Source organism: Pristis pectinata, chromosome 16 (assembly GCF_009764475.1).
Source record: "Pristis pectinata isolate sPriPec2 chromosome 16, sPriPec2.1.pri, whole genome shotgun sequence".
In the NCBI taxonomy this organism is placed as follows: domain Eukaryota; kingdom Metazoa; phylum Chordata; class Chondrichthyes; order Rhinopristiformes; family Pristidae; genus Pristis; species Pristis pectinata.
The window spans coordinates 38,525,564-38,551,244 of NC_067420.1; the positions used below are offsets into that span (position 1 = coordinate 38,525,564).

At 40.5% G+C, this 25,681-nt stretch overlaps 1 protein-coding gene across 2 annotated transcripts in view; it reads left to right on the top strand.

The window, feature by feature from the left end:
- hm13 (histocompatibility (minor) 13) overlaps window positions 1-25,125 on the top strand; it is a 55,969-nt gene extending 30,844 nt beyond the window's left edge. Inside the window, exons 12-13 of one of the 2 annotated variants that reach the window (XM_052031622.1) lie at window positions 7,796-7,979; window positions 20,287-25,125. In XM_052031622.1, the coding sequence (XP_051887582.1) occupies window positions 7,796-7,943 (148 nt within the window). In that variant the 3' untranslated portion in view covers window positions 7,944-7,979; window positions 20,287-25,125. The remainder of the gene's footprint in view (window positions 1-7,795; window positions 7,980-20,286) is intronic. The other variant, XM_052031623.1, reaches the window with a different exon arrangement.
- Window positions 25,126-25,681: the final 556 nt, after the last annotated feature.

Sequence of the window (25,681 nt, forward strand, 5' to 3'; positions counted from 1 at the left end):
AAAGCAACCTTTGCAAACAGTTTTCATGGATTGGAGAGCCTGAAACCAAATGTAATATTCTTCTGCCACTCTATACTGTATTCCTGGTTTGTATGGATCATTTCTGCATTCTGTGGTACATTTGTCTTAATAGTACATTACACAAGTAACTGTGAAACAATAGTTCAGTGACTCAATGCAGCCAGACCTGGACTAAAATCAGGATAATATCTGGTTTATAATCCTGCCTTGGCTAGTGTCTCTCTGGTGACAAGAAGAGCTTTATGATTGTCCTTGCTCTCTCGATTTTAGGAGTGGAAAGATGTTGAAACATCTCGCTCTCGCTCTCAATCCTTTCCTGGACCACCCCCTTGAGTCTGTGAATGTGATTGAGACCTCCTTCCTGCTCCGAAGGAATACCCTCCATTGAGAGTATTCAGTTTTCTTTTATTTTCCTAATAGCCTCTGGGATAAATAAGTTATGTTAAACTGGATGTTTATTGATATCTGTTTCTATTTGTTAAATTTTATGAGTCTTGCAGCCGACTGAATGGGGAAAATAACTTATACTAGAGTACTGAATGTTGAAATATAGGAGAAATGCAGTTGAATGTGTTGGAATGTATTGAATTATGTTTAAAATTTACTGCTTTATGGACAAAATTCCACCAAAGGTAAGCTTTGAATGAACTTGATTAGTACATCTAGAACAGTTGATTTCCCAGTTGAGGTTAAGACTATTAAAAGAAACTGCTTCAGTGATGTGTGCATACAAAACGTTTAATCACCAATGGATTTTCTGAACATGCAGTACATGAGACACTTGTGAGCAAATAACATTCATAAAATGTTGGTTTCCAAAGTCATGATGTCAGTTTGGTGAACGTTTCAAAGATCAGACGAACTCCAGCGATCACCCCTCTCTTATTCTTAAATTCTACCCAGATGCCACATTAGCTGATCCCTCCAGGAGATCCTCTCCAAGTACTGTTGTACAGTAGTGCCACCCCTCCTATTTTGCATTTCCCTCTGTCACATCTGAAACTTCTATACCTAGAAACATTAAGCTGCCAGTCCTGCCCTTCTTTCAATCCAGTTTCTGTGATTGCAGTAATTTAATTCCAACTGCTGATGCATGCTCCAAGCTCATCTGACTTCCCCGTGAGGCTCCTTGCATTAAGGTAAATGCAGTTCAGTTCTCCTGTGCTCCCTAACCCATCTGTCTGCCCAATGGACTTGCTTGATTTCTACATTTTCTCCCCACCTGTTGTACTGCAAATAACTTTCCTACCCACTGCCAAATTGTTTTAAACACTTCTGTGTGTCTTGCTCCTCTAACCATTTTGATTTATGGTGTTACTCCCATCACAAGTTTCCTAATGTTCTGGCTCATTCATTAGTCACTCTAAAAGCAAGTTACTTAAGTAGAATAGAGTGGAATGTAAAGCTAATTAAAATTGCCTGGGTAAATGAAGAAACATTTGCTGAAGTTGCTGTTCCCAGTTGCTACACAGCAGTTGCTCCACTAGAAGTGCCTGTGTACATCTAAGGGAGGATATCATTAATTTAAAAAGAAACAACATAAAATGCTAGAAGAACTCAGCAGGTCAGGCAATATCTGTGGAAAGAGAAACAGTTAACATTTCAGGTCAAAGACTTTTCATCAGGACGCCAGGTTTCAGTAGGCTTGTTGCTGCTGTCTTCCACAATCATAATTTTCACATGGAATAGGAAAAAAAAACACTTGCCTGAGAAATTGGTGCTTTTAAAAATTGGATTAGCTCCACACTTGGTAAGAATCTTTCTTTAGGTGAACCTGTAAGAGTTTGATCAACCACTGGAAAGAGTGCAGAAAAGATTTGAGGATGTTGCCAGAACTTGAGGAACTGGGTTATGGGGATGGGCAGACTAGGATTTTTTTTTCTTGGAGCGTAGGAGATTGAGGGGTGACCTTCGAGAGGTGCATAAAATCATAAGGGGCATAGATAGGATGAATGCTTTTTCCCAGGGAAAGGGAATCAAAAACTAGAGGGCATAGGTTTAAGGTGAGAGGGGAAATATTTAATTGGAACCTGAGGGGCAACTTTTTCATCCAGAGGGTGGTATGTATGTGAGATGAGCTGCCAGCCGAAGTGGCTGAGGCAGGTACAATAACAGCATTTAAAAGACATGTGGACAGGTACATGGATGGGAAAGGTTTAGAGGGATATGAAGTCAAATGCAGGCAAATGGGACTAGTTGAGATGGCAGATTGGGCCCAAGGGCATGATTCCACGCTTTATTACTCTGTCTCTAAGATATTAATATCATGCAAAAAGGTGCTGCCCCATTAATTCTCCTGGGTTGACCGTCATTAGTACTCAGATGGCCAGCTGCAAGGTGAGGTTTGTCTGAGTGTTCTCAGGCTGTGGAACAACAACCATACCAAATGTACACCTGCTTAAACTTTGATGTTCAATTAATCCAAAGACACAGCCACAGTTAATGTGACCTTACTACAGACCTATTGCAAACACCTGAAATTCAGAATGCAGCTGTAAAGCAGGGGGAAAAAAAACACAGACATGTTTTTGTTCCTCAAACAGCACTATGGCCCAAAGCCATTCTATTTTTGGTGTGTTTTTTTTGAGAGAACAGAATATCTGAAATCCCAGTGAAAACATTACAGGATAGCAGGAACCTCTGTAAAGGGGATGACTGTGTTTAATTTATAAATGGGAACTGGGCAGTTTGACTGTAAATGTGGAACATTCAGTTCTCATTTAAAGAGTTGGTTAGAGTCTTCAGATATCATGGGAGATGATCTCATCTATAGTATGCTTTTGATACCTCCACAACTGTGTCTCTTGTTTTTCTGTCCTGGTTATTTTGCAAGATTGATTGGCATTGCCCATATTTTAAATTCATCTTGGCTGGTCCATCAGAACAGCTGAGAGTAAATTTTATAAGACTTGAATAATTGTCTCTTTCATCCAATGCCTTCATAAAGTACTGGGGTGCAACTATATTTGTACAAAATAGAGTTCCATTCTGGCTGTTGGTCTTTGCAACAAAAGGAATGGTGATTGTCAAAAAAATTGCTGTTCAGTACTTTTATGAAAGAGATTGCAGTTGTGAGCAATTGTACACTTTAGTTTTAATATTATGCACTCTATTCCTTTGTCCCCATGCAAGGTTCAGTTGGATGCCTTGGACCTCAAATTGAGGTCCTGCCTGACTGCTCTGGCTGTAAGAGACTCCATTAGCATTAAAGTGCAGGGCAGGTTACCTGGTGCTGTGCCCAACATTTACAATTTAAACATTTTAGTGCAGTTAGTTCATTTGTTTTGCTGATGTTTTGGACCTTGCTGGATGCAATTGGCTGAGTACTCTTCCTCCATTACAGCAGTGGCTACTCTTCAGAAATAAGTATAGGCTATGAAATACTATGGGGTGTCCTAATGCAGTGAAAGGCATTAAGCTTTTCTCTTTTGTAGATTGTTTTAGTACAAGAACCATTAATATGCTTTCTTTGGGGGGGGGGGGGGTGGAAATAAATGCTGGACCAGCTTTCCATTCATTTGATATTTTTAGATTATCATATTCCAAATTGGGGAGGTAGTGGGAGAGGTTCCTGGTGGTTAACCTGTAACTCAAAGTTTGTGGATTCAATTTTTAATGAGTACATTGGCTGCATTAATGACCTTTTGAAGAAAATTAGCAAAATCTGCTTGATTTTTGTGGATTGATGCTTTTTTTATGCTTAATGATTAAGCAAGGCACATGGGATATTTGACTTTAAAGTGCCTTAGAATAATTTTCTAAAAGGGCTTGGCAAATGTCCAAGAGTGTCATCTGGTTGCTTTATGTCCCATTACTCTTGTTGTTGTCATCGCTTGCTTATTGTTGTTTCCTTTTGAGATCAGTTATTCTTGATGCTCCAATTTTTCCTCTATTGTACATTTTGTGCATTTGTTTTGACATCACTTAGGAAATCAATGTACATGTAAGCTTTGTGCTGGTAAGTGTTCTTTGATCCTGTTTGTTCTGAACATTATTGGGAGATGTCCCAAAAAGCAGTCACTTTATGTAGAAAAATCTCCTGCATTGATCTGAAAAGGAAATTGTTTCCCTTGAGAACTAAATTTTATAGTTTTATTTAACCTTCAACCTTGGTCCTTTCAAAGAACAGACAGGATTGTTTGGGTCTCGTGTCCACATGGCTATTCTTCATGCATGTGCCTTTGTGTTGATTGTTATACTGCTAAATTTTGGTTATGAAGAGACCTGCAGCCACGCTTGGTTCAATTTATTCCACTGACATCTGCCCTCGAGTTGCTAAGTAGTCAGTAGTGAGAATCTGACAGGCTATCTTTAAACCTTGCCTAACATACTGGGAGTACCTTCATCTGAAGAACAGCAGTTTCAGAAGGTGGCTCACCCCACTGTCCCAGGGTAATTACAGAGATGTGCAATAAATTCTGACCTTGCAAGTGATTCCTGTAATCCTGAAAAAAAGAAAATTGTGGTAATACCCAGCAAGTCTGACAGCATCTGTGGAGGGAGAAACACAGTTAAGGTCAACATATTTTCATCAGAATTGGGGAAAAATTTGAAATTTCATTTGCAGAGAAAGGATAAAATAAACAAGAGAAGGCCTGTAATAGAGCAGAGACTGAATGAAATTGGTGATGGTGATGACAGCTGAAATTGGGTGGTGAAAGGCATGTCTGGAAGAGGTATAAATGGGAACTGATTTTGAATTTGCATTACCCACTAGTTGCAGCCTTGTCATATTGTGAATGTCAGCATCTTAAAAGTTTGACCCTGTTTGATCCAACATTAAAGGAACAAAGGACTATAAAGATGGGAAACTATTCTGAATGCATTTAAACAGGATTTTCAGTGGTCAGTGTTTTGCTTGCATCCTTGGTGGGGGAGAAATGGGAGGTACATAGAACACTGCAGCACAGTACAGGCCCTTCGGCCCACAACGTTGTGCTGACATTTTATCCTGCTCTAAGATCTATCTTACCCTTCCCTCCCACATAACCCCTTATTTTTCTATCATTCATGTGTCTATCTGAGTCTCTTAAATGTCCCTAATGTATCTACCCCCACAACCTCTGCAGACAGTGTGTTCCACACACCCACCACTCTGTTTTTTGGAAAAAAAATTGCCTCTGACATTCTTCCCTCCCCCCCCATACCTTCCTTCAATCACCTTAAAATTATGTCCCCTCGTGCTAGCCATTTTCGCCCTGGGGAAAAAGTCTCTGTCCACTCGATCTGTGCCTCTTATCATCTTGTACACCTCTATCAAGTCACCGCTCATCCTCCTTCTCTACAAAGAAAAGCCCCAGCTCGCTCAACCTATCCTCATAAGACATGCTCTCCAATCCAGGCAACATCCTGGTAAATCTTGTCTGCACCCTCTCTAAAGCTTCCACATCCTTCCTATAATGAGGTGACCAGAACTGAAAACAATGCTCCAAGTGTGGTCTGACCAGAGTTTTATAGAGCTGCAACATTACCTCGCTGTACCTTTTTATTTTTAAAATAAAATCTCTTGTTGAATCATATTGAAATTAACACATCATTGTTGTCAGGGCTGGGACTTCAAGTCATCTTAAACTCCTGAATAATTGTGTGTAAGTGGTTGCTCAGTTGCAAAGGAAAAATTTAAAATCTCTCTGTATCTAGCTTCCAATATAAATATCAGACAGTAGGTAGCTATAAATTTTCTTGGTTCCCTCCCACCACCACATGTTCATTCCAGAGAAATAAAGCAGAAAGCCTATAGAGTGGGGAAAATGCTGGAATCCATTATGAAGTAGGTGATAGCAGGATGTTTAAAATATCATAAGGTTATCAAGCACGGTCTTAAGGGAAAATCATGCTTGACAAATTTGTTGCATTCTTTTGAGATTATAACTGGGTAGTAAAGGAGAATCAGTGGATGAACTGTATCTGGATTTCCAAAAGGCACTTGATAAGGTGCTCCATTAAAAGGTTCCTGCACAAAAAAAAGTTAATGGGGTCAATTTATTAGTCTGGAGATCTAATTGGATCTTTTCTGGCAGGCTGGAATCAAGGAGGATGTTTCTCCTGCTTTGGGGGTGGTGGTGGGGGGGAGCAGACACTTTTTCACTTGGGGAAGTGAACCTGTGGAATTAACCACCACAGAAGTATTATTAACCACCATGGCCGAGAAAGCTCACCAGCGCCTCTACTTCCTCAGGAGGCTAAAGAAATTTGGCATGTCCCCATTGACCCTCACCAATTTTTATTGATGCATCACAGCTTGGTACGGCAACTGCTCTGCCTGTGACTGCAAGAAACTGCAGACAGTTGTGGACTCAGCTCAACACATCTTGGAAACCAGCCTCTCCTCCATGGACTCTGTCTACACTTCTCACTGCCTTGGGAAAGCAGCCAGCATGCTCAAATATTCCACCTACCCTGGACATTCTCTCTTCTCCCCTCTCCCATTGGGTAAAAAGATACAAAAGCCTGAAAGTATGTATTTACCAGGCTCAAGGATAGCTTCTGTCCTGCTGTTACAAGACTATTGAATGGTCCCCTAGTACGATAAGATGGACTCTTGACCTCACAATCTATCTTATGACCTTGCACCTTGTTGTCTGCCTGCACTGCACTTTTCTCTGTAGCTGTTACACTTTATTCTACATTCTGTTATTGCTTTACCTTGTGCTACCTCAATGCACTGTGTAATGAATTGATCTGTATGAACGGTATGCAAGACAAGCTTTTTGCTGTACCTGGGTACGTGACGATATTCCAATTCCAAGGTTGTGGAGGCTGTTACTAAGCATAGATCTTACTCATTAATGGGTATGTGGAGAGAGCAGGAATACAGTGTTTGAGGATCAGCAACATTGTACTGAATGGATGAACAGGAACAAGGGTCAGAATGGTCTACTCCTGTTTTTTCCAGACTAGCATTGGGATGGCACAGAAATCAGTGGGGGGGGGGGGGGGGGGCTCAACCACTTATAATAAATGCATTGAGTGAGGGGAGTGTACTGTAGGCAAATTTGCTACTGACAGAGGTGTGCAGGGTTGCAAGTTGTGTGGAGGACACAGTACCTGCAAAGGAACAAGTTAAGTAAGCAGGCATGAAGTTGGCAGATGGAATTTAAGGGAAGATGTGAATTCATCCTTTTTTTGAAAGGAAGAATGAAAAGGCAACTTGTTAAGCATGCAGATGTAGCAAGTAATTGGGAAAGCATGCAGGTACAGTAAGTAATTAGGAACACCAATGGAATTCTTTCATGGGGTATGAAATATAAAGTGAGGGGAGTTTGAACTACTATAAAACAGAAAGCAAAGAAATATCTTCCACTCATTCGGGGATGCAAGACAAAATTGAACACCTTAAAGTTCATTTTGAAATAGGTTGCAATGTCACCATACAAATTATGTGCATCTCTGTATCCAGTGCAATGGATAACTTCTAACTAGGGAATGGAGGATAGTCCTATGCTTGATCTCCATTCCTAGCTACATATTTTCATCTATGCTAAAGTGGCAAATTGTTGGTTAATATGACCTTCATATTTAATCCTTTCCTCAAAGTTACTGCATTTCAATTTTGGCCTCTATGAATGTCCTAAACCAGAGACTTTGAAAGCTTGAGATTTCTTCCTGGTGCTGATTCTAGGATATAAGTTTGGAATGGAATTGGGTACATCAGGTATGTATTTGTGTTGAGGTTTCTGTATTTGCACTTAATGAATTTTGTTCTTTTTCTTAATGAAGCTTCCTCTTTTGTTCTCTCTTATCCTATCCCTTTCCTCCATGTTCTGTCAATCAGCTACGAGTCTTCAGCTGAGGTCTTGCCACACACGCCAAGGCTCACCCATTTCCCCACAGTCTCGGGCTCCCCTGCTAGTCTGGCCAACTCTATGCAGCAAAAGCCTAACTCCCCCCGCCGCAGGCGGACGAACCCAAGCCCCATGTAGTCCTGTGAGAGGGCTTGTGGAGCAGCAACGGGTCAGGTATTCGTGACTTCTTGCAATGCTTTGCCTGTGCAGTAATATTTCCAGCATGCTGGTGCAGTACAAGCTACTACTTGTATTTTTTTTCCCTTTTGTGTATGGTTTAGTTTTTAATTTGCTCTTCATTTGAAAGTGGAGTTGTTGATTCATTAAGTAGCAGCTCCAGATGCATGCCCTTAACATGTCCCTCAGCAAAGCTTGCCTGCAGTACTTCAGGTAGAGAGATCTGTACATTAATTGCTAATCCTTTAGCATGAGCATCCTGCGTCAACTGCACTAGTTTGTGTTGTGGATGGGTGTGTTTCAACATCTGCTTCCAAAATGTTGGAGATAATTGTGAGAATGCAATAATATTGTTCACCAAGCTGCTTCCATAACTTTGTGTATACATACATATGTAATCGAGGCTGTGTTTATGGCTCAACTACTGTTGTTCCTCATTCAAGTTTAGCAGTGCCTCCCAATCCCTGATGATTAATTCCCCATCTGCTCAATAATAAAAAATGATGGTCCTATTTTCTTAATGAAATTGAGTTTGCTTAAGGTAAAAAAAACTTTGATACATCTTTATACACTTTGTTGAGTTCTAGAAATCAAGTTCAGTTAATGTGAAATATCAATGTTTGCTCAGAAGGCAGCATCATTGATAACTGTTCCGGCTCCCTTGAAGAGGGCAGAGTCTGGTCTAGAACCAGTGACCCCAGCAAAGCTAGGGAAGTGTAAATCAATGAAACTGCAGATGTTGGAAATCTAAAATAAAAACAGGAATGCTGGAAATACTCAGGTCAGGCCACATCTGTGGGAAGAGAAAAGCATCTGAAGTTTTAGGTCGAGGACCTTCATTAGATGTGGCCTGATCTGCTGAGTGTTGCCAGCATTTGTTTTTGTTTTGTACCAGGGAAGTGTAGTTGCAATGAGAGCTTATTGTAACTGAGCTGCTTAATTGCTGTTTATAGCATAAACCTGAGGGGTAAGATTCAGAACAAATTAGTGATTGCTGCCTGATACACTGAATTCCTTGTTGACTACTGTGGGTGAACTATCCATATAAAAGGCCATTTCCTTCACTGCATTTCCAGTTCAGTCAGGCTGGAGTGCCAGACTACAAACTCATCATAATTTCCAGCCTGACTGAACTGGAAATGCAGTGAATGAAATGGCCTTTTATATGGACAGTTCACCCACAGTCAACAGGACAAAGTAGCCAAAGCATTGTTTTTCAGTTTGTTTATACAATTGACTTGAATTTTCTTTTCAGCAAATCGCTTGTTTTTAAGAGAGAGGGATATGAAAAGTAGGTAGAACTGGCTAGACTTGTCTTTGGAACAGAGGTTAGGAGGAAGAATTGGTGGATCTCTGCCACGGTGATTGAGGGAAAGGTGATCGGTAAATTTTTAAAGGTGATTGCAAAGAGAGCTCGTTGTAGGAGGCAAGATACAGATGGAAGATTGTCTGGCTCACAGGTAAGAGGTTGGACATGGTTCTTTCTTCTGATTGGTAGAATGTAACAAATGGTGTTTCACAGGGATTGGCCTCAACCTTTTACAATTTATAAAATGACTTGGATGAAGTTACTGATGTATGGGCTGATTAATTTGCTGAGTACACAAAGAAATCAAAGTTGTGAAAAGCACCCAAGGGGGGGGGGGGGGGGGGTTACAAAGATTCTAGATGAGTTAAGTAAATAGAGATCTGATAAACGAATGTGAAATTATTCATTTTGGAAGAAAAAAAAGTTACAAAGAAGCTCATGATCTAGATGGTGAGAGGTGCAGAGGGATCTGGGTGTCCTAGTGCATAATTGACAGAAGACTAGCATGCAGGTACAGGAAGCTAATACTGGGGCAATTGAATACACAACTAGGGAGGTTTATACTTAAGCTTTATAGGGCATTATCAGCTCAATGGGGCAAAAGCCTCAATCCTCCTGCCACAAGCAGATGAATCCAAGCAGTCCTGTGAGTGCACTTGTGGAGCAGCAATAGGTCAGGTATTCATGACAATGCAATACTGAGCAGCATTGGTCTCCTTACTTAATGAAGGGTATTAAGGTGTGGTAAGCAGTCCAGGGAGGGTTTACCAAACTAGGAAGGTCAGGCAGGTTCAGCTTGACTTAATTGACAGAGGATGTTTCCTCTTGGGGATTCTCAAACTATGCGTTGCTGTTTAAAAATAAAGAATTGCCCATTTAATTGGATTGAGAATTTTTCTGGAAGGTTGAATGTCTTTGGAACACTCTTTCAAAGGATGGTAGAAGCAGCTTTTAAATATTTTTAAGGCAAACATTGGTAGATTCTTGATAAGGAGCTGAAGGGTTACTGGGAGCACATTGGAATGCAGAGTTGAGGTTATATAGTCAGGTCAGCCATGATCTTATTAAACAGCACTGCAGGCTCAAGTGGCCAGTTCTAATTTGTACACATGTTCATATCTTTATGGGGTTAATATTTGTTATGGAGAGGGTAGTTAAGTCAAATTAACTTTGAATTGGCCCAGCAATGAGCTGACATGAATGGACTGAAGTGCTTTCCTCTTTACCTAATTCTCATATGCACATGCCTTTCCTTCAATAAATCTTAAACTTTTAAAGTCCAACAAGGGGATTGGGGAGGAGGCCACCTAATCACATGAATATTTTGTACTCTCTTATTCCATTTGCCTCTGATGCTCAATGTTATGACATCCGCAAGTGGAGGAAAGCACATTCATCTTCAAGACTGGGTTATCTTCAGTTAAAAATTAAGTCTGGCCCCAAGTAATTTAAACTTGCAAGTGATTTCACAATTCAAAAAGGAAGTGGTACCACTGTTTTATGGTTCTGAAAATCAAATCTTACATTTTCTGAAATAAAGCCAGTAATGCAGAGCAAGGTGAGAAAGTTGTTGCATAGCTGAAAAATGTCAATTAAAGTCTTTCAGAAAGTTGAGATATTAACCAACCTTTTCCAGATGTTAAATGACTTGGTTAAACATTTCTCTTGCCTGTCCTTGCATTTAAAGCTTACTTTATACTTAAAAAAAAATCTGGTTGTAATATCAAATGGATCAGAACCTTATTTTAAATGAGTAACTTAATTGCTGTTGATTAGCATAAACCTGAGGGGTAGGATTCAGAATAAATTGGTGATTTATTTATTTCTTCCTTTGAGTTTGTAATCTGGCACTCCAGCCTGACTGAACTGGAAATGCAGTGAAGGAAATAGCCTTTTTAATATGGACAGTTCACCCTCAGTAGTCATCAAGACATTGCCCAAAGCATTGTTTTTCAGTTTTTGTTTATACTTCTTACTATTGACTTGTTGAATTTATCTTTTCAGCAAATCACTTGTTTTTGAGTATGGAAAGTAGGTAGAACTTTATACCCCATTCAATGCATATGCAGGTTGCCCATTGATTTAAAAGCAAAATTAACAGAAGCAGCTATAAGAAGTTTGATATATAAGGTCATGGCTAGTAAGTAGAGGAAAACTGATTCCACAGTGGCAGTAAAGTGGTTAATATTGCTGTCTCACAGCTGCAGTGACCCAGGTTCAATGCTGACCTCCAGTGCTATCTGTGGAGTTTGCATGTTTTCCCTGTGACTGTGTGCATTTTGGCAGCTGCTCTGGTTTCCTCCCAAATCCTAGTGATGCTGAGAGGGTATTTGGTTACTGTACACTGTCCCTGATGTGGGTAGGTGGTTGAAGTGGTGAGAAATGGGTAGAATCAGTTACAGGGACAATTAGTGGGGGGGAGGGGGGGTGGAAATGAGTTTGTTCAAGGACAAGAATGCAGATTTAAAATTTTGAACAGTGGTTGAGGGGAATGTGTATAGATGTTGAGCAGAGAGTAGTTACAAGCTGGAACACTGCCTGTAGGGGTAATGGAAACCAAATCAATTAAGGCTTTAAGAACAAACAGGAGTAGGCCATCTGGCCCATCAAGCCTGCTCCACCATTCAATAAGATCATGGCTGATCTGGTCATGGACTCAGCTCCACCTACCTGCCTTTTCCCCCATAACCCTTAATTTCCCTACTGTGCAAAAATGTATCAAACCATCTTAAATATTTAGTGAGGTGGCCTGCTTCCCTGGACAGAATTCCAGTTCCTCATCTCCATCCTAAATCTATTTCCCCAAATCTTGAGGCTATGTCCCCTGGTCCTAGTCTCACCTACCAGTGTAAACAGCTTTCCTGCCTCTTATCCCTTTCATATTATGTTTCTAAGATCCCCTCTCATTCTTCTGAATTCCAGCAAGTATAGTCCCAGGTGACTCACTCTCCTCAGGCTAACCCCCATCTCCAGAATCAACCTGGTGAACCTCCTCTGCACCACCTTCAAAGCCGGTATATCCTTGAGACCAGAACTGCACACAGTACTCCAGGTGCAACCTCTCCAGTACCCTGTAGGGTTGCAGCATAACCTCCCTGCTCTTAAATTCAATCCCTCTAGCAATGAAGGCCAACATTCCATTTGCCTTCTTGATAACCTTTTGCACCTGCCAACCAACCTTTTGCAATTCATACACAAGCACTCCAAAGTCCCTGTGCCCAACAGCATACTGCAATCTTTCACCATTTAAATCTGATCTATTTTTCCTTCCAAAGTGGATGGCCTTGCATTTTCCAGTGTTGTACTCCATCTGCCAGACCCCACCCACTCACTTAACCTATCTATATCTGCATCCTCTCCACGACTTGCTTTTCCAATCAACTTAGTTTCATTAGTAAACTTAGGTACACTGCACTCCATCCCCACTTCCAAATCATGAATGTATAGTTGCAGGCCCAGCACTGACCCCTGCAGAACTCTGCTCTCCAGTGTTGCCAACCAGAAATACCTATTTAGCCCAACTGTCTTCTGTTGGTTAACCAATTCTCTATCCATGCCAATATATTACCAATTACATGCATCCTCATCTTATGCAGCACCTTATCGAACACCTTCTGAAAATCCAAGTATACAACATCCACCTGTTCCCCTCTATCCACTGCACTCATTATATCCTTAAAGAACTCCAATAAGTTTGTCAAACAGGACCTGCCCTTCCTGAATCCATGTTGTGTCTGCCTTATGGAACCACTTCTATCCAGATGTCTCACTATTTCTTCCTCAATGATAGCTTCAAGCATTTTCCTGACTACAATAGTTACCCACCTTTTGCCTACATCTTTTTTAAAGTGGCATGACATTCATTGTCTTCCAATCTGCTAGGACCTGCCCAGAGAATTTTGGTAAATTATCACAAATACATCTCTTAACTTCCATTTCTTTCAGTACCCTGGGATGCATCCCATCAGGACCAGGGGACTTGTCTACCTTTAGGCCCACTAGTTTGCTCATCACCTCCTTTAGTGACAGCAATTGTATTGAGGTCCTCACCTCCCATTGCATCCATAAACATCTTTGGCATGTTAGACATGTCCTCCACTGAAGACTGACAAAATAGTCATTCAAGGCCTTGGTCATTTCCACATTACCCAATATTAATTCCCCCTTCTCATCTTCCAAGGGACCTACATTCACTTTAGCCACCTTTTGCTTTATATAATTAAAAACTTTTACTGTGTTTTTATTTTGTGCTAGTTTACTTTCATAATCTATCTTCCCTTTTCTTGTTACTTGCTTAGTTGTTTTTAAAGTTTTCCCAATCTGGGAGTTCCCCACTATTGGCAACTTTGTATGCACGAGCTTTTAGTTTGATGCCTTTTATTTCCTTAAAGGCTGGTTCTCCCCACCTTTACTTGTCTTTGCTTTTAATTGGAATATACTTCAGTTGAGCACTGAAAAATCTCAAATTCTTCCACTGTCCCTCAACTGTCCTACTAAATAGCCTGTGTTCCCAGTCTACAATAGCCAACACCTCCCTCATCTTGTTGTAGTCTCCCTTGTTTAGGCATAATGTATATGTTTTAGATCAAACTATTGCACCCTTCATTTTTGAGAAACTCAATCATACTGTGATCACTTTCCAAGAGGATCCTTAACTACAAGATCATTAATTTTACCTGTCTCATTGCACAGGATCAGATCCAAGATAGCATTTTCCCTTGTAGGTTCACTAATATGCTGTTCAAGAAAGCTATCATGGATGCATTGTGAAGTCCTCAAGACTACCTTAACCAACTTGATTCACCCAATCTGGAAGTTAAAGTCCCCCATGACAACTGCCATTCCATTCTTACATGCATCAGACTTATTGCCTGTGCCACTGTAATTTTATTTGGTGGCCTATAAGACAACTTGCACCAGTGATTTTTTTCCCTTTACTATTCCTAATCTCTACCCAGATGGACTCAACATTCTGCTCCTTAGATCTTATATAGTCTCTCACTATCACCCTGATCTCACCTTAATTAAGAGCATTACCCCACCTCCCTTACATTCCTGCCTATCCTTCTGTATTATCTGATACCCTTGGATATTCAATTCCCAATCAGTTCCACCCTGCAACCACATTTCTGTAGTGGTAACTCATACCCCTTTGTATGGATTTGTGCCACAAGTTCACTGACCTTGCTTCAAATACTACAGGCATTCCAATAAAGTGCCCTTACACTCATTGTCCTCTTAGAATGTAGTAACTTGTCCTTTGCATTTGACTTTCCTGTACTCTACTCTTACTTTTCTCACTAACTTTTGCTTTGGTCTCTGCATTACTTCCCTGTCTTTCTGCAATGGATTCCCATTCCCCCTACCATATTAGGGTAAACCCTCCCCAACAGCACAAGCAAACAATGCCCCTAGGACATTGATCCCAGTCCTGCCCAGGTGTAGACCATCCAGTTTGTACTGGTCCCACCTCCCCCAGAACCAGTTACAATTTCCCAGGAATCTGAAACCCTCCCTCTGCACCACTGCTCAAACCACACTCATCCTAACTATGCTGCTATTTCTACTCTGACTAGCACATGGCACAGGTAGTAATCCTAAGATTAGTCCTACTTTTTAATTTATCTCCTGGCTCCCTAAATTCAGCTTGTAGTACCATATCCCACTTTTTTCCCTATATCATTGGTACCTACATCACAACAACTGGCAGTTCACCCTCCCCTTCCAGAATGCCCTGCAACCTTCCAAGACATCCCTGACCCCTGCACCCAGGAGGCAGCCACAGAAGCTCCTGCCTCTTCCCCTTACCATGGAATCCCCTACTACTGCCACTTTTTCCTGCCCATTTCATGATCCTGACTATTGCTGCCATCTCCCCCAACAGTATCCAGAGCAGTATACATATCTGTTTTAGAGGGAGATGACTGCAAGGGACTCTTACACTACCTTCCTGCTCCTGGTCTGCCTGTTGGTCATCCATTCACTGTCTTTCCCTCAGCCCTTAAACTGCAGTGTGACCAACTCACTAAACGTGCTAGCCACAACATTCTCAGCTTTGCAGATGCTCCAAAGTGAATCCATACACAGCTCCAGTGTCATGTGGTCTGTCAGGAGCTGAAGCTGGACACACTTCCTGCACAAGTAGTCATTAGGGACACTGACAGCCTCCCCAAGTTCCCACATTGCACAGGAGGATTATGACACAGGTCTGAGCTCACCTGCCATTACTAAAAAGCTTTGAGGGAAAATAGAGACAAAAAAATTTAAGAACCTACCCTCACCTTAGTGTTGCTTACCCTCCTCACCAAAGCCCACACTTAGACAACCAGCAGCCCCTCTTAAAAGGGCTGCACTGCTTGACCCTAACTTTTTATTGGCTTCTGATAATTAGCCAGTCACCTATTAAATAACAATTAGCTGACTTACCTCTTTTAAATTCCTGCAAGTGAAACTCACAAGCAAGGAGACTCACTTCTTTTTCAATTCTCTGGCTCGTGCTCCAAGTCTCAATTCCTGTAAGTGAAACTTTCAAAGAGGAATTTGTTAAAGCACTTGAGAATAATTTGCAAGATGTGGATAAAGAGCAGGTAAATGGGATTCTTCCACTACAAGGTAGCATTGACTCAAATGGGCTGAATGGTCTGCCGTACCATATAAAAAAATCTACTATTTGATGAAAGTATCTGTAACTGGTGACTTGCTGAAGGAATATGGTGGCATGTACGGTGAGAAAATGTAGTAAAAGAAACAGTGCATAGTGCAAATATTTTTGCAGCAAATTGCTGATTCAGTAATACCTCTTGAAAGGGAATTGGTGAAAATTCTGCAGGAGAATGGGGACAGTTGAATGGATCTTTCAGATGAGTTGTGATATAGACAATGGGATAAGTGACCTGCAGCTGTGTCACATTGTATTCATTCTATGACTGCAAACTGGGAAAAGAAAGCTGTTGTGGAAGAATGGAGCAGGGATGAGGAAACAGTGCAGTCTGGAATTCCATCAGAAAGAGACCAAGGAAATAACAAATGTGGAACGTCCCACTCTTTCACTAATGATTGGCATCTCCACCAGGTTGCATTTCTACTACCTTTTTCCTCCCACCACCACCTCTCCCAAAGCAAATGACAACTTTGAGAATCATATTTTTCATTTAAAGTATCTCAGTGTTTCTTTTGCTGGGTTAATGGCTGAAAGCTAACTTTTGTATTCAATTGTCTGTTGCTTCATTAGCCCATGCAATCTGATCTCCACTTTAAAGGCCCACCCAGCATCTGATTGGCATCTACCATGACAATGGAAAGAGAATGGAAGCCACACAAGTAACAGAATACCAGGAATGGCAAGCCATTGTACCTACAACTCCATGCAGTTGTGAAGGGCCATGTGTTTTCTGTGGGCTATGATTTGATTGCTTCAAATTTAGATGTAAAAATATCATGATACCCATTCAGAGATCACAAGTACCTCTTTGATCAGATGTCTTTGTTACAACGTGATGGATACATTTGACTGGAATCAGTGAGATGGTGGTAACCTAAAACTTGAGTTTGGCTTTAAAGGATTTTTAGTTATAATGATGGACAGTTGTAAACTTTTCTGACCACTGGTGCAGACTTTTTCTTTTTGCAACCAGATTTTGCTCTGTTAATGTCGGATAGTTATTTCCAGATAGAGAAGCTGATGGTGCTTTTGTTGGTTCTGTTGTGCATGTGTAGTTTTTAACTCTGAAATAATGAGTGTTTATCTCATTAAGTTATCTGCCCAGTTGTTCTGCATGTTCACCATAAATGCAAAGTATCTCTAAAGAGATGTAAAAGGAAAACAGAATTCAGTTAATGCTCAGTTATCAACAGAGCAGCTGGAGAGCAGACATGGAGATTGAGGTTACAGCTTGGATGGTGGAAAAAGAAGATGGAAAATATTGGCACTGTATTCTTAAAGTTGAGATGGAGTAGCCTTTAAGCATTCTAAGATGATGGAAGTAATTGGCGGATTCCTGAATCCATTGTGTTGATGGCTCCAAGTCTCCAAAGACCACTGCCGTGATATCAAAAAGACAGATAGTTAAGATGGCTTGGAACTTTATTTGGAGTTAAGGGTATAGAGGCTGCAGTTTTGTCTTTGAAGAATTGTCAAGTAAAATTTATGTTTCCTGACTAACCAAGTTAGGGAGTAGTTTATTGGAACAAGTGGAGTGTACATTGTGATGCAGAGAACTGACTTCTCCAAATTTTTAACAAATCCCACTTTTGATCTTCGGAGTCAGCTGATCTCATCCAGAGCAGCAGCTTGAATAGTTTATACAATGATGTTTTATTGAAAATACGTATGTGGGTTTTGAAGGAATGTAGAATTGGCTTGGCTTTGACGTTCTCTTCAACCAAAAGAGTTTGGTCATGTTCACTATCCAAGTCTGTGTGTGGATGGCCATTTGAGTTAAGTTTAAGAGGTGTAATGATAAAGTCATCTCATCAGGAAGGGAGGGATGAAAATTGAAATGTGGAGGGGAGGAAGATTGATGCATTAATGCAGCTAAACTGAGTGCCAATTTTAATAACCTGTCTTAGACAGAAAGATCTTGGGTTCAATACTTAATCAATGGAAAATTGATCCTTGCTGGCAGAAAGAGCTGTGCACACACTACAGCTGTTCCCTGTGGGAAGTAGAGAATATGACCATGATTCCTCTTGCTGGTTGCTATCCACCAATGGCTATGATAGTGATGTAGTTATGTTCCTGGACAGGCAACCCAGAGGCCTGGACTAATCCAGAGGCTTGTTGCAATCTCATTGTGGCAGGTATGGGATTTAAACTGAGTTCATTAAGTATCCTTTAGAATAAAAGGCTATAATTATAAATAGACTATAAAGCTACCAGGTTGACACAAGTCCTGCTGGTTTACTGCTGTCTTTTGGCGAAGGAAATCTGCTGTCCTTGACTGACCTGGTCTGTGAGACTCCAGACCCCCAGAGTATTATAGTTTTCTCTTGGCTGCTTTTTGAAATGCACTGGCAAGCCAGTCCATCCAAGGGGAATATAGACTGGGACAATAAATACTGCCCACACCCATGAATAGGCAAAAGTAAATAATTTTTCCTTCTGTGATGAATGTCCTTTTCAAAAACTTCTCCCACTCCACTCCAGGGTGATTTAAGTAGAGTGGGAGAAACTTGCATATTACTTTGTGGCTCCAAACCAAACTTGCGGCCAAGATCAAATGGGACCAGTCAGCAGAACTTGAGAGTGGGCTGGGGAAGTGGGAGGAGAAGGTGCTCCATATTTCAGAAGTTGCAGCGGCAGGAGATCCTGTAGAATCGATGGCAAGTAGGGTTGTCAGACTTGGGAGCAGAACAGTACACTTGGCCTCTAGTTGGTCTGGAAGCAAAAGCAAGAACTTGGGGCCTGCCACCATCCCTGTCTGATTTTTAATGATCAGAAGCTGTGACATTTATCTATCTTAAATTGATTTTATAACCCAACTAAATAAATCAAGCTTATACTTGACTATCTAATAATCGTGATTGCCTATCTGCTTTCTAATTTTAACCCTTCCTTTCTGATGAGTTGATACAGTCATTGCATTTGGTTCAGAGAGCAGCTTTACTTCATTCAAATCAGCAGTCATCCACAAATCTGAATGGTGAATATCAGCGGATTATCTCTGGGAATCTGGGAGTGGCATAAAAATTAAAGCCTTGCCTTTCAGGAATGAGGAAACCACACAATTCTGTAAGCAGAGGTGATGGTCTGCAACTCTCCAGCTAGCATTTCAAGATGGGCCGAAAGTCAATTTTAAATCTGTGACATTACCAAAGACATTAAAGAATGTGGGACAAAAGGAGTTAGGTCACAAATCCCATTGAATGGTGTGAGAGCTTGAAGAGGGTAGGTGAATATCTGATGAGCAAGAGGCCAGGTTTGGAGCAACAGAGATTTGGGGGTTGGTAAGCTTGCACAGTTGGTAAAGGTGAACCATAAAGGCTTTGAAAGTGAAGGTCAGGAATTTAAAATTGAGATGTCGCAGGGATAGGATGTAGAGCAATAATTCCACATCCTGCATTTATCTTCTCCATGGTGTTTTTGCTGCATGTTCTAAATCTGACTGACCGAGAACTGTGATTTGGATGAACTTTTATATTGTACTGGTCCAGGAGTTAATCTTTTACTGCTCTGTTTCAGAACAAATCTGTCTCTTGGCCTTTCCTTCCCTACCCTGGTGATATCTTTACCATTGAACCTCAAGGCTCAAGTTGAGACTAGATACTGAATGTGGGCAGGTAGTTGGATTGAAGAAGCTCCTTGTATTCAAGCTTGTCATAGAGCCCTTGTCCTTGGTATAATCTCCCAGCAGATGTCACTGGATCAATATTGGGCATGGCAACTTTGGGCTCCTTCCCTCTGCCTAGCTCAGAACTGCAGTTGCTAACTTGAAGTTGATCTAAATTGAAAGAATCTACACAGGTTAGCAAAACCCAAGCCCATCCCCAATTTTAAAAAAAACTTATTCTAAGCTGGTTGAATGCACACTGTAGCATCAGAGGTCAAATGTCACTGCTTAGTGCATCACTGAGTGGCAGTGACATGAAATATTTAGTTACTGGTCTATGAAGCGGATGGGTTATTTGATACAGTAACAGGAATTGCAGTTGGAATCTTCTGGTCTTAATACACTGGGGGTATTTTCATCCATTATGACTTTTGGGTAAACTTTTTTTTTCCCCAATTAATCTTTTCTTGGGAGGTGTAAGCAGTGGGCAGCATTGGTCTTCTGCTTCATTTTCAACATTTTGTTTCTGATCCTGGCTGTTGTCTTGTTGAGATGTCCCTAATCTGAGAAGACAGGAATTCTGTGAATCGGGGATCAGACTGCATCACTGTTTCCAACTCTTGAAAGCTATGGTTCCGGGTGAAGAGCAGGCAGTTCTCCAAGTCTCAGCGCTGAATTGATGACCTTTTTCAGAAAGCTTTTAACTTTCATGTCGTCTCTACTGCAGGTACGAAGAAAAGGCTGACCTTCCTGACAAAGCAACTTTGGATGAAACCAAGGGTGACCAGAAGGAAAACAAGAAGGAGCAGTAATGGGATGTGCCATAGAGCAATCGATCTTCTGTTTGAAAAGGAAAAAAACATTCCCAGCTGCCTGTTCCATGTTCATTTTGTGCGGATGCCTAATTGTAATGACGTGGTCATGTGTGTCTTGCGTCCCTGGCTATTAATGGGGAAAAAAGTATTTCATTACATCATGCTATGATGCTAGTTACTCAGTTCTGCTTGGTGTTTTCTATGAATGTGCCAATTGATTGTTTTTAAAAAGAAACCTGAGGGGTTGCACCAGTGCCTATCTGTAATCTTTTAATTTATTTTGAATGGATTAAAGTGATCATGACACTTTGAATTCAAAGGCACCAATACTTTTGTTTTCACAAACAAATGCAGAAAACTGAATTTTTAGACAGGTGTTCACCTACTTCATGTTATAAAATTTGTATTTATTTAAAGAAATAAATACCTCGGCTGTTTTTTTTACATGACTGCTTTCACTTATAGACTCCTGTGTGTTTTTAAAAAGGGGGGGCTTAGAGTTTAATGGACAGGCTTTTTTTAAACACTGACTATTGACAATAGATACAACTTGCAAACTTGCACGTATGCCACACCTGAAACACTGATGAAATTTAATTAGAAAATAAAAATTGTCTGTTGTAACCTACTGAAATTTTGTATATATTCGATATGCTGGAACTACTTTTAATTAATGAACCATTTTTTTTTCCTGCATTTGTTTGTAAAACCAAGATAATCCGAACTACTTTATAATAGCAGCACGTAGACGCACAGAGTAATCGCCACTTAAATCCTTTTTTAGCTTTGATTTTCATAGAGCTTAAACATCGCTGCTATTAATGTTATACAGGCTGTCTCCAGGTTACGAATGCCAAACTTGTGGACACCCCTACATGTGAACAGGCTCTCATAATATTAAATTCAAAAGTCTGACATATGAACATGTTTGTTCCTTGGTACAGCCAAACTAGTTTCCTCTCTTTCCACTTTTAGTAATTGTTCTTATCAGTCTTATGTGCTTTTGATACCATTCATTACAATAATATGGAGATATGGTTACCATGTTGTGTGATTTTTGTATATTTTCCAACTTATTGACAAAAATTGACTTATGGATGTCTGTATTTTAAAAACAAAATGTGGAACTTGTTCATTACCTGGGAACTCCCTGTATGGCAGCTGAGAGCAAATATCATGTCTGTATAACTCTGTTTGTAGCTTTGTGAAGGGACCAGTGTGTGATTAAGTAGTTGTATTAACTACTTTGTTTTATTTTTAGCCCTTTCTTTTCCACACTTTCCCAGTGACTGATTATATACCCTCCACTGCCTCACCCAAATTATTGTTCCAGTGAGCCAGGCAGCTGAGAACTGAGGGGTTGGGTGGGGGAAGAGGGTCAAAGGACCTGATAATCATCCATCTTCCCAGGTTCACCCTGGTTCTTAACAACAATCGCCTTTTGGGGGGGTGGAGATGAAACAGACCGAAGTGTTCAGACTAATGAACTCAACCAAGCATCAAACATTTTGTCCTAGTCCTTTCAAGTCAGTAGTGTACCACACTATTCTTTGACCAACTGGAATGCCAGAAATTTTCTTCTGGATAGATTACCATGCCTCAGATACTGCAGTCCAGATTGCAACTGAAATTTGTCTAAACTGGTTCAAATATGTTTAGTATTTTCTCAATATAGGTTCACTTGTAGATCAGAGCTTCTCTCCCTGAACTCACTTGGCTTTTTCTGGGCTATTTCATGCCAGTCTGCTACAAAAACATAAATAGAAACAGAAGTTGGCCATAAAGCCCCTGGAGCCTGTTCTGCTTCTGCTATTCAGTTAGATTTTGAGGAACCACCACCTCAAATGCACTTTCCCTTGTGATCCATATATTATGCTCTTTTGATCAAAAACCTGTATTTCGATGAAAATTTAAAAAAAAAACTGCAAATGCTGGAAATCTGAAACAAAACCAAGATGTTGAAAACACACAGGTCAGGCAGCATCTGCGAAGAGAGAAACAGTTAACATTTTGTATCCAGGACCCTTCAATGGAACTGAGAAAAAGGGAAAAACAAGTTAGTTTTCAGCAGTGGAAAAGGGGTGGCTAGAACAAGGGAATATCTTTGATAGGGTGAGACCAAATGGGTTAACTTGGCAGTTGGAATAGTGGTTAGAAGCAGATTATGCTTTTTGTTTCTATAATGTGTTGTTAATGGTCTTTGGGGCATGCCCAGCAGGCCAGCATATACAAATACAAAAAGTAAGCCAAAATGATGATGGACAGACATGGCCAGTTCTGATCTAAATGAAAAAGAATCCATTACTTAATGTTGAAGAATTCAATACTGAGTCTGGAAGGCTGCAGCGTACCTAGGTGGAAGGTGAGGTATTGTTCCTTAAGCTTTCATTGGGTCGTTTTTTAACAGTGTAGAAAGCCACAGGCTTCATTTCAGTCATCTGTGCCTTGAATATACTCAACATTCACAACCCACTGGGGTAAAATCAGGAGCCTCCTGTATAAAGAAATTTCTCCCCAGATCAAGGCTAAATGACCAACCCATGTTGAGGTTATGCTCCCTAGTTCTAGATTCTCAAGCTAGAGGGGCAACTCCTCAACATCTACTCTGTCCTCAGAACCTTGCATACTTCTCAGATCCTCTCTCATTTTTCTAAGTCCTAGGGTGTGTTAAATCTCTGTTCTGACCACCACCCCTTCATACCAGGAATTAATCACATCCAGTGTTCTTGAATACTTGGGTGGTTTTTGAATGTATAAGGAGACCTTGCAGTATCATGGGGAATTTTGTTTCTGTTTGCCAACCATTTGACTTTCCCTTGTATTTCACCTCGTGTTCTTCGGTGAGGAAGTTGGAGTACAGCAATGGCAAGTTGAGCTTTTATGCTTGTTATGTTCCTCCAGGTTAAGTATTGGAGGCAAGAATCCTCAGAATTGGAGGACCTGTTAATTGCTGTAATAGAGCAGTGAATAATGTGGAGGTCAGTTCAGGTATAAACTTAAAATCCAACACAACCACTGCCAACCCAAGCCCAAGGATTTCTGATTTTTTTTTTGGTTCCACACAGTTCTCCTTGGTTTGTGTGGCCAGACTACAGAGAAGGCATACATCAAGTACTTTCTGAGCTGCCTGCATTCCCCTGTCTATATACAACCAGTCATCCCTGTTATGTCCCACAGTACTGAGTCTTGGTGCATTTATTTTTAAAGAGCTGATCCAGCTTGGATAATTTTTTAACACGTATAGTAGAGCTGTGATCTAGCATCTTGGATCTCGTATAATAAAGTCCTTATGATTCTGTATTTTGCCTTATGGCTTCTTTCCTTGCAGATTTGAAATCTGCACGCCCCAGTGTTGTCTTAAATGTCTTAAACTTTGGTTTTGCATTCATTAGTAAAGAATATTGCAGTCTTGATTAAAGATTTAAGTACTAAAAAGTTTGAGTAGTGATGTGTGGTCACCACGATGCAAGAACAGAAAAGGACAAGTTTGCAGAACGTTAGAGTTTGAACAATGGAACTGATCCTTGAAAGTCAAATTTTCAACTAAATTAGATTGTTGTGCTTTGGATATCCAAGGTACTTGGGGGTCTATTTGGACATGATTTGAATAAATGGGAAAAACTGGAGAAGAGTAGGTTTTTAAGTATTAAGTATCACATTCTAAAGTATTGTCTCTGAAACCAGTTAATGAAATTTGAGACTTCATATGTCTGTTAACCCTGTATCTCTCTCCATAAGAAAGATCAGCAATCATGGCTCTGAGCACTTACTGCCCAATGATTAAAGGAATGCCATTCCAGAATGATGGAATGGGTCTCCAAAATTTTTTTTTAAAGCACAAGTTCTATTGCGTTTAACTTTTTGGGTTAACGGTGTTTTTTAATATAAAATATTTTAGGATAATGTTTTCAAATCTTACAGTTAATGGTATAGTTTTTATTAAGTAACCTTTCATAACACAGTCTCTTCACAATATCAGAGTCCCAAAATGTCTGCAGCTATACTACTGCAACACTGGCATCAAAAACATTGTAGTATCACTCACTGCTGAATTTGGTACCCATTGACCTTTGTTTGATGCAGCCCACAGTATAATTAATGGAAAATAATTCACTGCTACGGTAGTAGCATAGCAGCTTGCGTGAAACCAGGCCAAATTCAGCTCTGTTGCTTCCAGCCAGAAGGTGCGCAAGTCCGACGTTGGGTGCTTGGTCTTGGTTTCCTCAGTGCAGACATTGCCCAACACTTGGATGTTTTAAAGCATTAGAATATATATCTGTAGCAATTGGCCCAGGCAGAAGATGGAGGAATTTTTGTGGTGCAGCAGGGTGGTATTATTTTATTGACTTCTGAAACTTGTTTAAAAACATGATGAATAAATGACTACGTGTTGTATCTGAAGCTCTTGTGTGGTGCTGATAGAATCTTTTTAACTTTTTTTCCTCCAGGAGGATGGGAATCCTTTTCCTGATCTGGTTCTTAATCAGGAGATCAGTCTTTGCAGTGTATGTACAGTATGGTTTGGAGGTTAGGTGTGGTTAAAATAAAGAAATGCCATTATTTCTGGTGAGATGGGATTTAATTTTTAACTAGTTTTGCTCTTTGTTCAAGTTCTCATATGTTGTCTTATCCTGTTCCCTCTCCCACCCCTCGTTCCTCTTGCTTTTTCATTGTAGTAAAAATTGACTCCTCTCAGGAGGACCGCTGATTGATTTGCAATAAACTGTGGTGTGCACCACTCTCAATACTCATTAAGCATCACTGCTGTCTCTGGATTTATTCCCTGATCAGAGTTCGCGAAAGACATCTCAAAAAGAAAAACCCATGGTAGGCTTCATCCACTCTCAGGCCAAGGTTGGCAATGGCAGTGTCTAATCAGACCACCGAGAGTGAAATGCCTGAGGCTCATCCAACATCCTTATAAACTATGGCTGAGGTGACATTCAGCTTGATATCCTGGGAGTGGGAATGAGGTTACTGTTAATAGTGATGTTTGACACTTCCTGACCTAAAAACGCTGGGATACCAATTGGAAAATTATACAAAGCTGCTTACAAACTTGTCCACTTAGTCACGTAGAAATCACACAGTAAACCAGGTTCCAGCAAACAATGATATAGTAAGAACCAGATAATCATTGATTTGCCCTGCATGTATTGGACAGCAGACAGCCAACAACACTGACCGTAAAGAGCTTTGAGACATTCCAACCTTGCAAAAATGCACGTCTTGTAAAAGTCGGCCAGTATACACAACTTCCCTGTTTCATGAAATAGTGTCACAGGAGCCTTTCCTACCTGAAGTTGG